The sequence below is a fragment of the Macrobrachium rosenbergii genome, chromosome 11 (genome assembly GCF_040412425.1).
Source record: "Macrobrachium rosenbergii isolate ZJJX-2024 chromosome 11, ASM4041242v1, whole genome shotgun sequence".
Classification (NCBI taxonomy): domain Eukaryota; kingdom Metazoa; phylum Arthropoda; class Malacostraca; order Decapoda; family Palaemonidae; genus Macrobrachium; species Macrobrachium rosenbergii.
The window spans coordinates 46,883,723-46,898,116 of record NC_089751.1 but is presented as its reverse complement, the minus strand read 5'-3'; the positions used below and the strand labels follow the sequence as shown (position 1 = coordinate 46,898,116).

At 37.3% G+C, this 14,394-nt stretch overlaps 1 protein-coding gene and 1 long non-coding RNA gene across 2 annotated transcripts in view; one reads left to right on the top strand and one right to left on the bottom strand.

Annotated features, from left to right (window-relative positions):
• Window positions 1-14,394, bottom strand: part of LOC136843415 (uncharacterized) — a 192,244-nt gene that overhangs the window by 138,891 nt on the left and 38,959 nt on the right. The window lies entirely within an intron of this gene.
• LOC136843413 (uncharacterized) overlaps window positions 1-14,394 on the top strand; it is a 112,673-nt gene that overhangs the window by 95,022 nt on the left and 3,257 nt on the right. Inside the window, exons 2-4 of the mRNA XM_067111844.1 lie at window positions 5,417-5,701; window positions 6,840-7,049; window positions 8,805-8,913. Of these exons, the coding sequence (XP_066967945.1) occupies window positions 5,417-5,701; window positions 6,840-7,049; window positions 8,805-8,913 (604 nt within the window). The remainder of the gene's footprint in view (window positions 1-5,416; window positions 5,702-6,839; window positions 7,050-8,804; window positions 8,914-14,394) is intronic.

The window sequence follows — 14,394 nt, the reverse complement described above, 5'->3', positions numbered from 1 at the left end:
TAAAGAACTGGCCTCTTACGGGTAGGCCGGATCTAATGTGAAATGGCCCGTGCATTTATTTTAATAAGTCACTGCTCAGATTTTGTTGGACCACATTCGGACTCAATCTCTCACTCAACTAGTTAATAACCTCTCAATCAGTTAATTACTCGGTTAATAAGTTCTAAACTCTGTTATCCCGGTAGTCAGGCCGTCAGCTACTTATCAGCTAGCCAATTACAGAGCCTAATACTCAGCCAAGCAACCAATTAGTCAAGTCCGTTACTCGGACTTGACTAATATTCAGTCAATCGGCCGGCCACGCACTAAACCTTCTACCCGGATATTCAATCAGTCGTAAATTCAGGTACTCAACCAGAAAGTCAGTCAACCAGTTTATTACAGTACTCCCTTATCCACTCAGTCAGTAACTGAGTTATAACTGAGTTATTCAAGTCAATCAGAGTATACAGTCAGTAACTGGGTTATTCAGTCATTTTGAGCGTCTATCAGTCAATCAGTTGCTTAGGGTCGATCAGACAGCCAGTCAGTTAATACATTACTTAGTAAATCAGCTACTTAATGTGAAAGTCATATAAGCATCTCTTATGCCACTCACACTGATAAAGGCAAGTAAAATAACAGTGAAAAAAATATGATTATTATAAAGCGACTCTCTGTCTATGACAAAAGAAAATTAAGAGATAAATATCAAAATTAAAATTAATGTTACATTATAACCCCAACAAAAAAACTACATAATCAAGCATCCATCTTGTCTGCCTATCAATGTTTGTCCTTTTTTGTGTATTGTGTGTGCCAGCCTGTCTGTCTGTCTGTCTCTCACGCTTCACGATCGCCTCATTTCGAAAACAACGGACAATCTGCATGAAAGGAGGACTTTTGTATCGAGCAGACAGATTTAGAAAATCCGTTTTTATCTCCATCAGATCACCCAAGCGTGCAGATTGAATAAAACACCAGGTGTCCTGCTGCTGATAAACAGCGCTACTTTTAATGTCCATTGCAGTCGTCACTGCTTTTTACCCTCTGGCTGCGTAGGAGGGCTTCGGGCACATTCAGAATGGCTGAATCACTGTCTTGGTCTCCTGACTGTGGCTCAGGACACCTTCTTGGACTTTTCAATTATTGCAGACTAGATGAGGATTAGTCACGAGATTACATCCCTCCCTCCTCTCTCTCTCTCTCTCTCTCTCTCTCTCTCTCTCTCTCTCTCTCTCTCTCTCTCACACACACAAGTTCAAGAAATCCTACACAATTACCACGCATATAATTCCACTTCTATGCAATCATTCATTGCTGAATGAAGACCATGAAATGATCTTTAAAATAAAAAAATAACGAATATAATTATCGAAAAAACAGTGTGTGTTCAGAACTGAGTTCAAGTTCTTCTTACTTTCATTTCTACAGTCGTTTGATTATCTGGAAAGTAAAAATAGTTGTCTACAGCAAAAAGTTTGAAAGAAACATGCCTTGTCGGGAAAAGAGAATCAATTGCGTCTCCCACTACAAATTCGGTTTGCGCTTATGTAGAGAGAGAGAGAGAGAGAGAGAGAGAGAGAGAGAGAGAGGAACATAAAAAAAGAGACAGAGAGAAATATTCTCATCCGCCCACAAGATGAACCTAATCTCGCTTCAGTACGTATGATATTGGTAGAGATTTCCCGGAAGCCCTCTTCCCCCATTCACAGGAGAACGACTCGATGAAGCCATCTCCGGCCGATAAAGGGTTTCGAGTTTTCATTTTGACTTCTTCCTTCCTTCGATATGGAGATGCCCCTTCGATCTGATTACCAGCAGGTCTGCTGATTATTGGTCAGCTAGGCCGATGGTCAGCTGAGTTTCTAGCTCTTTTGTTTTAAATGTCTTCATAGAGCAAAACTGACCTTCACATGAGACGCCCCTGGTCAAAAACACTACGGGAGGCATTTATTCGATTCGTTTACTCTCGCCAGATACAAGCAGTAGACTTATGATAAACGCTACTTTCCTAAACTGCCATTTAAACCTGATACTTTAGTTATGAAACATTAGCCTTTTTTCTCTACTCCATTCCCTAGACGGATTCATACATTTAAGGAAAAGATAGAGATGAATACTACTGAAATCAAAACAAAACAAAAAAATAGGAAAATCTAGTACAACATCACCAAAAAAAAAAAAAGCCGTCATCATGACACAACGCAAGCATGTTTTTTTTCTGGAATGCCATACACGAACACGTATATACTGAAGTATTAGAATTAAAAGATAAACAGCACAGACCCACAAAACAGAAACGAGAGAAGATTAGTATAACACCATACACAAATGTTCTGCCATTATATTAATAAAATTTTTTTTTTTTTTTTTTTTTTCCCAACTGTAACACATTCAATGAATACATTAACCTACAAAAACACCAAAACGAAGAAAACGGAAACGTATAAGCAAGACAGAACGAAAAGAGGAAAAAGGAAAAAGTTAGAAGGAGAGCAGCAACAAATCACCAGTCATTATTGGCGGCGAACTTGGCTTAATCAGCAGACGATCAAGACGTTGATTAAGGTCGAAAGCTCCTGGGGGATGTGTCATGCTTCTTCACATCCGGGTAATTGATGACTCAGAAGCCCTATGTATTAATGGAATCCCCTCTCTCAGGTCCCTCGGGGTTGATGTTGTTGCTATTCTCGTCATTTGAATTTTAGAGAGAGAGAGAGAGAGAGAGAGAGAGAGAGAGAGAGAGAGAATATGGAATTCAGGCCATAGGCCAAGCGCTGGGACTTTGGCGCCATTCAGCGTTGAAACGGAAATTGACAGTAAAAAGGTTTGAAAGGTTTAACAGGAAAACTTCGCAGCTGCACTATGAAACCACTGTTAGGAGAGGGTGGAAAGAAAGGTAGAAGAAAGAGACTATGAATGGAGATATAGTAAAAGGAACGAAATGAAAGGGGCTGCAGCTAGGGGCCGAAGGCACGCTGCAAAGAACCTTAAGTAATGCCTACAGTGCACCGCGTGAGATGCACTGACGGCACTACCCAGCTACGGGGAGATGTCAGTTGGAGACACTTGAAATCAAATCATTTTCATGCACAAATGTATTTGTATATACAAAATTTGTAAGTGGGAACATATCAACCATGCTTTTTCCTCTGCTTATTCCTTTTTAACGATTTTTATATCTTTCTAAATCTGATGCAGGAAGTCTTTGCAAAACAAGTAGAGAGTCTGTATCAGTCAGTTTACAACTCTTAACAGACATTGATACAAGACATGTTGGAAAAAGGTTTTATATACCTTTCGAACCTGTCATCGTATTATCATTTTGTACAGCAAAACAAGGAGAACAGGAATAGAAAGGGTAACATTGCTGCTTTTTAATCGGAAAACACAGTCACAAAACTGTTCAGTATCATTTCTCCATCACAGAAGGTTTAGTGACTTCCATCCCATCGTCAAGGGAGATGGAATTACAATTACTCACCATTTAGAGAGAGAGAGAGAGAGAGAGAGAGAGAGAGAGAGAGAGAGAGAGAGAGAGAGAGAGAGAGTTATGACATGACGGGTTGCATTTTAAACGATAACTAACAACTCACGTCAGACATTCTGAAGTGATTAATAAACACACTGCAGAAATATACGATTAAGACCGATACTGTCCCTGAATTGGATTCTGTCACACAAAATTCATTTACAGTTTGAAGAAATATTTTACTTTACTGCAATAGCAGTCGGTTTTGCAAAATCAATTGGAGCCAGAGAATGTATTTATTCTGGAAAAAATCAGGTAGGTCGCTTATTAGTTGGTTGCAGGGTATCTTCAAACAGAAAAAAGGAATTCGTTGGCTTTAGGATACATCTGAATAGAAAACGGGAATCCGTTGTTTGCAAGATATATTTAAATACCAAATGGGAATTTGTTGGTTGCAAGATATAATCAAAATAGTAAAAGGTAATTCGTTGGTTGGAAGATATATTTAAATAACAAACAAGAATTCGTTGGTTGCAAGATATATTTAAAGAGCAAACTGGAATCCGTTAGCTAGGAGATATATCTAAACAGCAAACGGGAATTCGACGGTTGCAAGATATATTTAAATGGAAAGAGGGAATCCGTTGGTTGCAAGATATATTTAAATAGAAAACGGGGATTCGTTGGTTGCAAGATATATTGAAACAGAAAAGGGAATAACTCTACAGTACTTGTTATTCGTGCAGCAATCCCTGACAGTCTTACAGTCGAAGCAAGAATAAAGAACACAGGATTTGTTTGAACAGAGGGGAATTTATTGGAATCGTTTATTTACTTATGAATCGTCAATACATAACGCGCACGTTTATATTGTTTGTTTGCATCCTAGAACATCCGTAAACACAGAGTATTTTCTCCTCAAGCTGTTGCGATGAAAAAGAAACGAATGTTTGAGATGTAAGTCACATTCGTCATCCAACATGTAGCTGCACTGTATTAAAAATAAAAATCTTTAATTTATAAGACCATGTCCTTCTCAACCCGTGTAAATATTTTAAAATTTTCTTTTTAACATGTCTCATCGAGGCAATACTTTTTTCTTGTTTAGACTGAGGTGCTCCAGCTAGTTAAAACTATGATTTCAATAAGAAATTAAAAGTTATCAAAGACAAAACTAACAAACTTCTCCTCAAGAAAGTTATAGAGCCTTTCACCATAACACGTTCGTTTCATAAAACTAATGAAAAATGCAGACTGACAGAAACTGAAAGGCAAGACACGATGAACTGGATGACAATGATGTTTTAAGCAACTTGCAACACTCATCTACAGTTTCATTGAAAGCCCAACAATTTAAACGCGTGTCAAACGCCTGCAAAGATCAAACATGAAAAAACCGACGCTAATTCTAGATTTCGAACGCATATTGCTAAAAGGTTGAATGCTTCTTTAGCTTTGTTGGAAACCTTTTATCATTTCCACTCTCGCTATGCTTCGGCAGGTGTCAGGAATTTATCCAGTCGGGCATCACTATAAGCATTAGCGTCATCCGATACTTCTTTTACATTTTAGCGCACGTTGCGTTCTATCAATTACTGCACACACGTGTATCCCGAATTTACATTTACCGTATTGCAACACCGTTTGTAATACATTTGTATTTCATTTACTCATAGTAACATGCCATTCACTGCTTACAGATTTACTGGGCAAAGCGCGCCACTGTATGTATCAGACCTTATCCGCTGTCTGTATCTGACCTATCCACTGTCTGCATCTGACCTTTTCCACTGTCTGCATCTGACCTTATCCACTGTCTGTATCTGACCTTTTCCACTGTCTGCATCTGACCTTATCCACTGTCTGTATCTGACCTTATCCACTGCCTGTATCTGACCTTATCCACTGCCTGTATCTGACCTTATCCACTGCCTGTATCTAACCTTATCATCTGTTTTCCAGGAGTCGTAATGGTCCCCGAATCCCTGCAAGTGGCGGTGACGAAGGTCACTGGCGACGGAGCCGTGCTGACGTGGGTGACGGCCTCAGGGCCACGCGAACTGATGACGTCGTGTTCACTGCATTACGGCCCCATGACGGAGGAGATGCACGTGCAGACGGAGGTCCAGGCGAAGGAGAAGCACATCAGTCTGGCCAACCTGGTGCCTCACACCACCTACTACGCCTTCCTCAAGTGCAGCCACGGGGCCACCACTTACGGCTCCAATACCGTCCACTTTACGCCACGTACGTTTTAGAATTTAGACCTTCCCTGCCTGGGCCTTCACATGTATGCCTCGGGCTGTTCAAAGAGTATTCACGTCCATTTCTGTGAATCTAGCTACCTTTCTATCTATATACGTTTTTTCCACATGAGGCAGTTTTCCCCATCACTTGGTGGCTCCAGTGTAAAAATGACAAAGGCTGCTGTTACATTCATATTTTAACTGCCTCTTTATACACTTTCACAGGAGGCTCATCAGAGGGCGTCAGCGCCCTTCCTACACCTTGCCATTCACTCCTCTTTTGTAGGCACTTCCGCGCTTCCTAGATATAAAGGCACTTCTTTTCAGTACTTCTTCCACGTCATATATCCAACCCTCTCTTAGTCTTCCTCTCTTCCTGTCTTTTACTAAATTATGCACTCATTTCACTAAACGATCACCGTCCATTCTTTCCGCATGACCGAACCATCTCTAAACACTTTCCATCCTCTCTCATGCTTCCAAGTATCTGCACATTTCCCATCCTGTTAATTCTTCGCGACAGCTGCAACATTTTTTCTTTATTTCTCTTCCAACATCCACACTTCACTCCCGTAATACTGTTCGCATAAACATAGGGGAGTGAATTCCATTTTAAAATTTCGAATTCACTTCCGTTTCTTAAGAGAAAAATTCTAGTAATTTGCTTTTAGATTTCTTTTCTATTCATCTCACCCACAATTACAGTTAAGAGCCTTTTGCAACATAATTATATAAGGAATTAGCTAATAAGAGCTAAGACAAAGAAAGAGGTGGAGAGAGAGCAAGAGAGAGAAAGAGACCTTCTGCTAGACTGCTCAATTGATTTAGTTTAAATTGAGCGAATGACTTCTTTAATCGCCTTCTCTGCATTTTTTTTTAGTTCAAGCAAAAGAGAAAAAGGTGATTAAAACAAACTGGCATCTCCCAACACCTGAATAATTTGACTGAAAATCGATTCCTTGACATTACAGTTTTTTCTTTCTTAATAAAAAAAAAAACTCACTCACGTGGACTCTGGTCTCATCGTGACTCAGTGACCCCTTACCAATACCCCGACCTAGCTCCGAATAGGAAGTTCCTTCCAATCCTAATATCCTGACGCGCCAAAAAAAACCTTCTTTTGTTTTCCCCTCCCACAGATGGAGATCCTGCGGTGGCTTTGGAGGTACGACCGCCTCCTCCCATAGAGTTCTCGTCCCCCTGGGACTTGGCAGGGAAAAATGACGAGGGGAAGGGCGTTCACTCGACCTCCGGGGATGACGGAATCGTGGTCATGATGAGCCAACGACACATGAACGCGCCTCGTCGGGACCCACACAGCGCGGTGCCATCAACCAGCGTCATATTAGGTAGGATGATTTTACCTCTTGCACCTTCCACTGCTCTCGTCTTTTAAAATGGACACTTGGGAGAGAGAGAGAGAGAGAGAGAGAGAGAGAGAGAGAGAGAGAGAGAGAGAGAGGATACCACAACAAGTAAATTGTTTCTTCTGTCAGAGAGAGAAACAAAGTAGACGACTGAATAGGCATGCAGAAGCACAAACGCATATAGCTCCATATACATTCAAATACACACACACATATATATATATAATATATATATATATATATATATATATATATATATATATATATATATATATATATATATATATATATATATATATGAGGGTTGTGTCCATATATATATATATATATATATATATATATATATATATATATATATATATATATATATATATATATATATGAACGGGAGAAAGACAAACAATTTGACGTAAAGTACATAATCACGGACGAGCGAAACAAGCAAATAGAAATTTAACTATCAAACACCATACCTAAAAATCTTCGTCCCTCCCTAATGACCTAAAACAACGTTCATACTAATTCTACATTGTTGTTTGATCCAGATTCGTCAAACACTCGATGAATCCCTGTAGCGAAACAACACGCGGCAAACAACGGCCAAACGGGACCCCCTCTCCCCCTCTCCCCCACCTCCAAAAGTTGCATGCATAATAAAATGACAACGCTGGGAGAGTTGCCATGCTGATGCAGTTTCAGCTGAAAACGAATTTGCTGAATTTGAACGACCGAAAGTGAATCGCGAGCCCCGATCGCCGGAATTTATTCCATACATATAGATACGCGAGCGATAAATGGCGGACCGATGAGCGGAAGGTGATTGTGACTGATGATGATGATGATGATGGTGATATGGTGATGGTGGTGATCATTTACCTTCATCACCATTATTACAGTTCTTCTTGTGATATTGATCGTCTTCGTTACCATCATCATTCTGTAACGTTATTATTATTATTATTATTATTATTATTAATAGTAGCAGCAGAAGTAGCAGTAGCGGTAGTATTAAGATAATTCAGCCATTTTCACAATCACTATCATCATTATTTGTCTCCTTGACATACTGAACATCATCATCATCATCATCAACATTTCGTGATGATATCCATTATCGTAAACCATACCTCTTCATCACCACTGATGACGCCACCATCATCACATTTCCAGTTATTATTATTATTATTATTATTATTATTATTATTATTATTATTATCAACAACGCTTATTATTGCGTTATTATCCTCTTCACAAGCGTGACTCGACCTTCATCACCATTCCAATTATTATTATTATTATTGTTGTTATTATTATATTAACAACGTGCATTATCGGCGATATTATCCTCTCCACAGACGTGACGCACCTTCATCACCATTCCAATATTATTGTTGTTATTATTATTATTATTATTATTATTATTATTATTATTATTATTATTATCAACAACGTTCATTATTGCGTTATTACCCTCTTCACAGACGTGACATACCTTCATCACCATCCCAATTTATTTATCATTATCATTATTATTATTATTAATATTAATATTATTATTATTATTATTATTATTATTATTATTATTATTAACAACGTGCATTACCGACGTTATCATCCTCTCCACAGACGTGACGTGCCTTCATCACCATTCCAATTATATTTATTTATTTATTTTATTATTATTATTATTTTTATTATTAACAACGTGCATTATCGGCGTTATTATCTTCTCCACAGGCGCTGTTTGTGGCGTTGTTGGCTTCATCATAATCAACGTGACGGTGGTCATCGCCGTCAGACAGTACTCCCACAGGAGGGCCCGCAGACGGCGTCTGCTCGAATTACAGTAAGTTCAGCTCTATTTATATATTTCCTTTTTTTGTAGTCCGTATTTCAGAGACTCGATTAGTTAACTCTTCCTTTTAGCCTCATTATTTAAAACTTCAGAAGTTCAGCTCTATTTTTTTTTAGTTCGTATTTCAGAGACTCGATTACTTAACTCTTCCTTTTAGTCTCATTATTTAAAACTTCAGAAGTTCAGCTCTATTTTTTTAGTTCGTATTTCAGGGATTTTTTTTTCGCCTCTTTTTTTTTCAGTTCAGACTGGAGATTAGTTAACTCTTCTTTTTAGCCTCATTATTTAAAACTTCAGAAGTTCAGCTCTATTTTTTTTTAGTTCGTATTTCAGAGACTCGATTACTTAACTCTTCCTTTTAGCCTCATTATTTAAAACTTCAGAAGTTCAGCTCTATTTTTTTTTAGTTTGTATTTCAGAGACTCGATTACTTAACTCTTCTTTTTAGCCTCTTTATTTAAAACTTCAGAAGTTTAGCTCTATTTTTTTTTAGTTCGTATTTCAGAGACTCGATTACTTAACTCATATTTTTAGCCTCTTTATTTAAAACTTCAGAAGTTCAGCTCTCTTATTTTTAGCCTCTTTTTTTTTAGCTCTATTTTTCGTATTTCAGAGACTCGATTACTTAACTCTTCTTTTTAGCCTCATTATTTAAAACTTCAGGAGTTCAACTCTATTTTTTTTTTAGTTCGTATTTCAAAGACTCGATTACTTAACTCTTCTTTTAGCCTCTTTATTTAAAACTTCACATATCCTATTTTTTTCTCACCATTTAATGTTGTTTTTTAACTTCTTTCCTTATTAAATGTTTTCTTTTTGTATATTATTACCTTCATTCCTTTCATTTCTTCTTCACCATTGGCACCATTGCTTCTCTGATGCAGTAAATACTCTATATTTATCTTATTTTTGTTCCTGTAGTTATTGTCAAAATATTTCCCCCCTATTCATCTAAAAAATCTCATTCTTATTATATTTAGCAGTGCTGCAAAAAAATATACGAAATATTCTACTTCCGTTAGTTAAACGTATACCTCTAGCACTTACACTTTAGGAAAAAACGCGTAGTACTTCAGATACTAATTCAAATCCCTAAAGAGTTTCTTGATTGGAGCAAATTCGAATTTTTTATGCTGTCTATGGTTTCACACACGCACAGTTCTATGTATAAAGCGATAGGCGATTATGGTCCTACAGCATTTTAGTGGATTTTGCTAAACGATTCGAGTTTGGCCATCAGAATCAAAGGCTATAACTTCTAGTGGCTTGTTGTACTTGTGTAGCGCGTGGATATGTAAATTTGTGGGCGAATCTAAGTATTTCAATGTGTGTGTGTGTGTGTGTGTGCAATAGCGAATATCAACGAAATTAAATATAATCGTGTACATGGAAAATACACGAATGCCTGTCTTTTGCCTTGCTCTGAAAACGGTATGAATAAAGACATATCATACGGCACATGCACAGCCAGCAATTGTAACTGGAATATAAAATTTAGGCCAAAGGCCAAGCGCTGAGACCTACGAGGTCATTCAGCGCTGAAAGGAAAATTGAAAGGATGGTAGATTTCAAGATGCAACAGGAGGAAGACCTCGCAGTTGCACCACGAAAAAAATTGTCCCGAGAAGGTACACCCAACAATGGCGCGGAGAAACGACATCTTGTAACCAAAGCGATTTTACTTGCATAGTTTCTCCTCCAAGCTAAGGTGACATCTCAGTGGAGACAAAAAAAAATTGCAACAAATAACAAAAGCATTTTTTGTTATCAAGTTTTTACGTTAGCTGTGTGTTTTACCTACACGGAAGAGGGAACGTTTTAACTATGAAGGAAAAATTATCAGACCATAGACCAGTTATGATGAGGAATGACTGTGCATTGGTAAGATGTGTAAGGGAACATCTAACGCCAATAATTAAAAACTCGATGGCTCTTCATTAGTAAGATGTGTAAGGGAACATCTTACGTCTGTAATTAAAAAATCGATGGTTCTACATCACAAAGACGTGTAACGGAACATCTTATGTCAATCAATAAAAAAATCCATAACATATATGATGAAAAATTCATCTCATCCCCCCCTCGTGAACGTAACCTTTCAGTTACCTTCAAATACTGTTCTGGCGAGAATCTTTAGAACTGGAAGACTACTGTATACCTTTTCAACTCTCACATGGCGGGTTGCTCAGTTTAATTACTGCTTCTTCTGAAAGGGTAGAATAGCTGATGATGTTTTTCCTCTTTTTATTCTATTTGGCAAATTTCACTTCCTGTTAGTTTGATCTGACTCGTGACATCACGTTATACAGGCATACACTCCGTAGCACCTCCATACACACGCATATATGTGTGTGTGTGTGTGTGTATATATATATATATATATATATATATATATATATATATATATATATATATATATATATATATAATATATATCTATATATATTATATATACTATATATACTATATATATAGTGTATATATGTATATTGTGTATATATAGATATATACATAAAAAGTCACGGTGTATTTGCACAAAGCGGCCAAAGAATTTAATAATAATAATCTCATCAGCCTACTCCAACAATAGGGAACGGAATCGAGGCGAAGGCATATATACAAACCCGTTTATTAGTCACTGGGCAAATACTCTCCAGGCCCCAAAACTAACACAATTGTTATGATAATTAAAGTTGGAAGTGGCATCGCCCGTGAATCTGAAGCCCCTCGGGGGCTGAGGAACGAGGGAAGGCGCGCGGTATTGCTTCTCTCATTTAGGTTCGGATTCAAGACGTCAAAAGGGGTTTAATAATGCTTCTCGCGTATGAGTTCTGACTTGCCATTGCTCAGTTCAAAATCTGTTTCCCGATAGGCCGTTTCGTTTTCGTGCTGATACGACGCGGGATGTTGTGGAAAACTGTTCGTGGTGAAATGGGACACGAAATAAGCGGAAAGGCATTTGAAAACTTGGAACTCCATAAAGAGAGAGACAAAGATAACAGCTTTCTTCCCTTCACTAATAAGTGCCGTGTTTGCATTACCTTGTGTCAACCAGAAATCATTTTAATTAGACTATGCTTTTCAAATGATTTGGAACAGACCGAGCTTCCGAGTTCGTTCAAAATGCTTTGCTCAGCTCTCAACTGCGTTTTGAACTAAAATCAGACTGTACACCGATGCCAGGCTGAGAGGCAATACTATCAATTTAGTTTAACGGATTAATCTTGATTCAACTCACACGGTGTCTTGTAACTTTCGGGAAAAACCGGAAAAACATCACATGAAAATTACTCTGCCATGTAAAGCTGAGACTATATTCCTCGCAGTCTTTAATTTCACTTTTGGTCAAAGAACTTTAGGCATGTACGTGAAAAACATAAATAAACAAGTAAAAAATGCGCCGAAGTTTCTTCGGAGCAATCGAGTTTTCTGTACATCCGCTACAGCGCATAATCAAGGCCACCGAAAACAAATCTATCTTTCGGTGGTCTCGGCATAATGCTGTATGAACCGCAGCCCATAAAATTTTAACCGCGGCCTGGTGGTGGCCTAGCCTGTATTGTTGCCAGAAGCATGATTTCGGCTAACTTTAAACTTAAATAAAATAAAAACTACTGATGCTAGAGGACTGCAATTTAGTATATTTGATGATTGCATGGTGGATAATCAGCATACCAATTTACAGCCCTCTAGCCTCAGTAGTTTTTAAGATGTGAGGGCGGACAGAAAAATTGCGGACGGACAGACAAAGTCGACACAATAGTTTTCCTTTACAGAAAACTAAAAATTAAAAGCAAAGAGGCCAGAGAGAAGATTCACGTGACAGATACATCGACAGATGGATTAACGGAATGACAGGTAGATATCCTAAATCTTTAAAATATTATTAAAATTATGATGTACGAATAGATTAATGCATAAATGTGTAAATGTAAAAATGCATCTATGGATATATATATATATATATATATATATATATATATATATATATATATATATATATATATATATATATATATATATATATATAAGTACGTGTATGTATGTATGTATGTATGTATATGTATGTGTGTATATATATATATATATATATATATATATATATATATATATACTGTGTATGTATGCATATAGATATGTATATATATGCACGCACACACATACATATCTAAATGTTATATATATTATATTTGTATACATATATAAAGCATCATTAAAACGTGCACTATCTTCGCCCTGCTGACCCCAATAATAAAAGTGTTATATATTCCTGCACAATCTTGAACATTATAACCGACCTTCACAACACCTGCATACATGAAGACCGTGGATGAAAATTTAATGAGCAAAGCATCAATAAAAAGGAACGGAAAGAAAGCACTCCTGACTTCCCATCCATAATGACAAAATAAAACGGAAAGAAAGAATTCCTGACTTCCCATCCATAATGACAAAAAAACAGGAAAGAAAGAACTCCTGACTTCCCATCAATAATGTCAAAAAAACAGGAAAGAAAGAACTCCTGACTTCCCATCCATAATGACAAAAACAAAAAGAAAGAACTCCTGACTTCCCATCAATAATGACAAAAAAACAGGAAAGAAAGAACTCCTGACTTCCCATCCATAATGACAAAAAAAACTGGAAAGAAAGAACTCCTGACTTCTCATCCATAATGTCAAAAAAAATAGGAAAGAAAGAGCTCCTGACTTCCCATCCATAATGACAAAAAAACGAAAGAACGAACTCCTGACTTCCCATCCATAATGACAAAAAAACAGGAAAGAAAGAACTCCTGACTTCCCATCAATAATGACAAAAAAACAGGAAAGAAAGAACTCCTGACTTCCCATCCATAATGACAAAAAAACAGGAAAGAAAGAACTCCTGACTTCCCATCCATAATGACAAAAAAACAGGAAAGAAAGAACTCCTGACTTCCCATCAATAATGTCAAAAAAACAGGAAAGAAAGAACTCCTGACTTCCCATCCATAATGTCAAAAAAACAGGATCCTGACTTCCCATCCATAATGAAAAAAAAAACCGAAAGAAAGAACTCCAGACTTCCCATCCATAATGACAAAAAAAAAACGAAAGAAAGAACTCCAGACTTCCCATCCATAATGACAAAAAAAAACCGAAAGAAAGAACTCCAGACTTCCATCCATCCATAATGATAAAAAAACGGAAAGAAAGAACTCCTAACTTCCCATACATAATGACAAAAAAAATGGAAAGAAAGAACTCCAGACTTCCCATCCATAATGACAAAAAAGAACAAACGGAAAGAACTCCAGACTTCCCATCCATAATGACAAAAAAACCGAAAGAAAGAACTCCAGACTTCCCATCCATAATGACAAAAAAAAGGAACGAAAGAACTCCTAACTTCCCATCAATAATGAAAAAAAAAGGAAAGAAAGAACTCCTAACTTCCCATCCATAATGACACAAAAAAACCGAAAGAAAG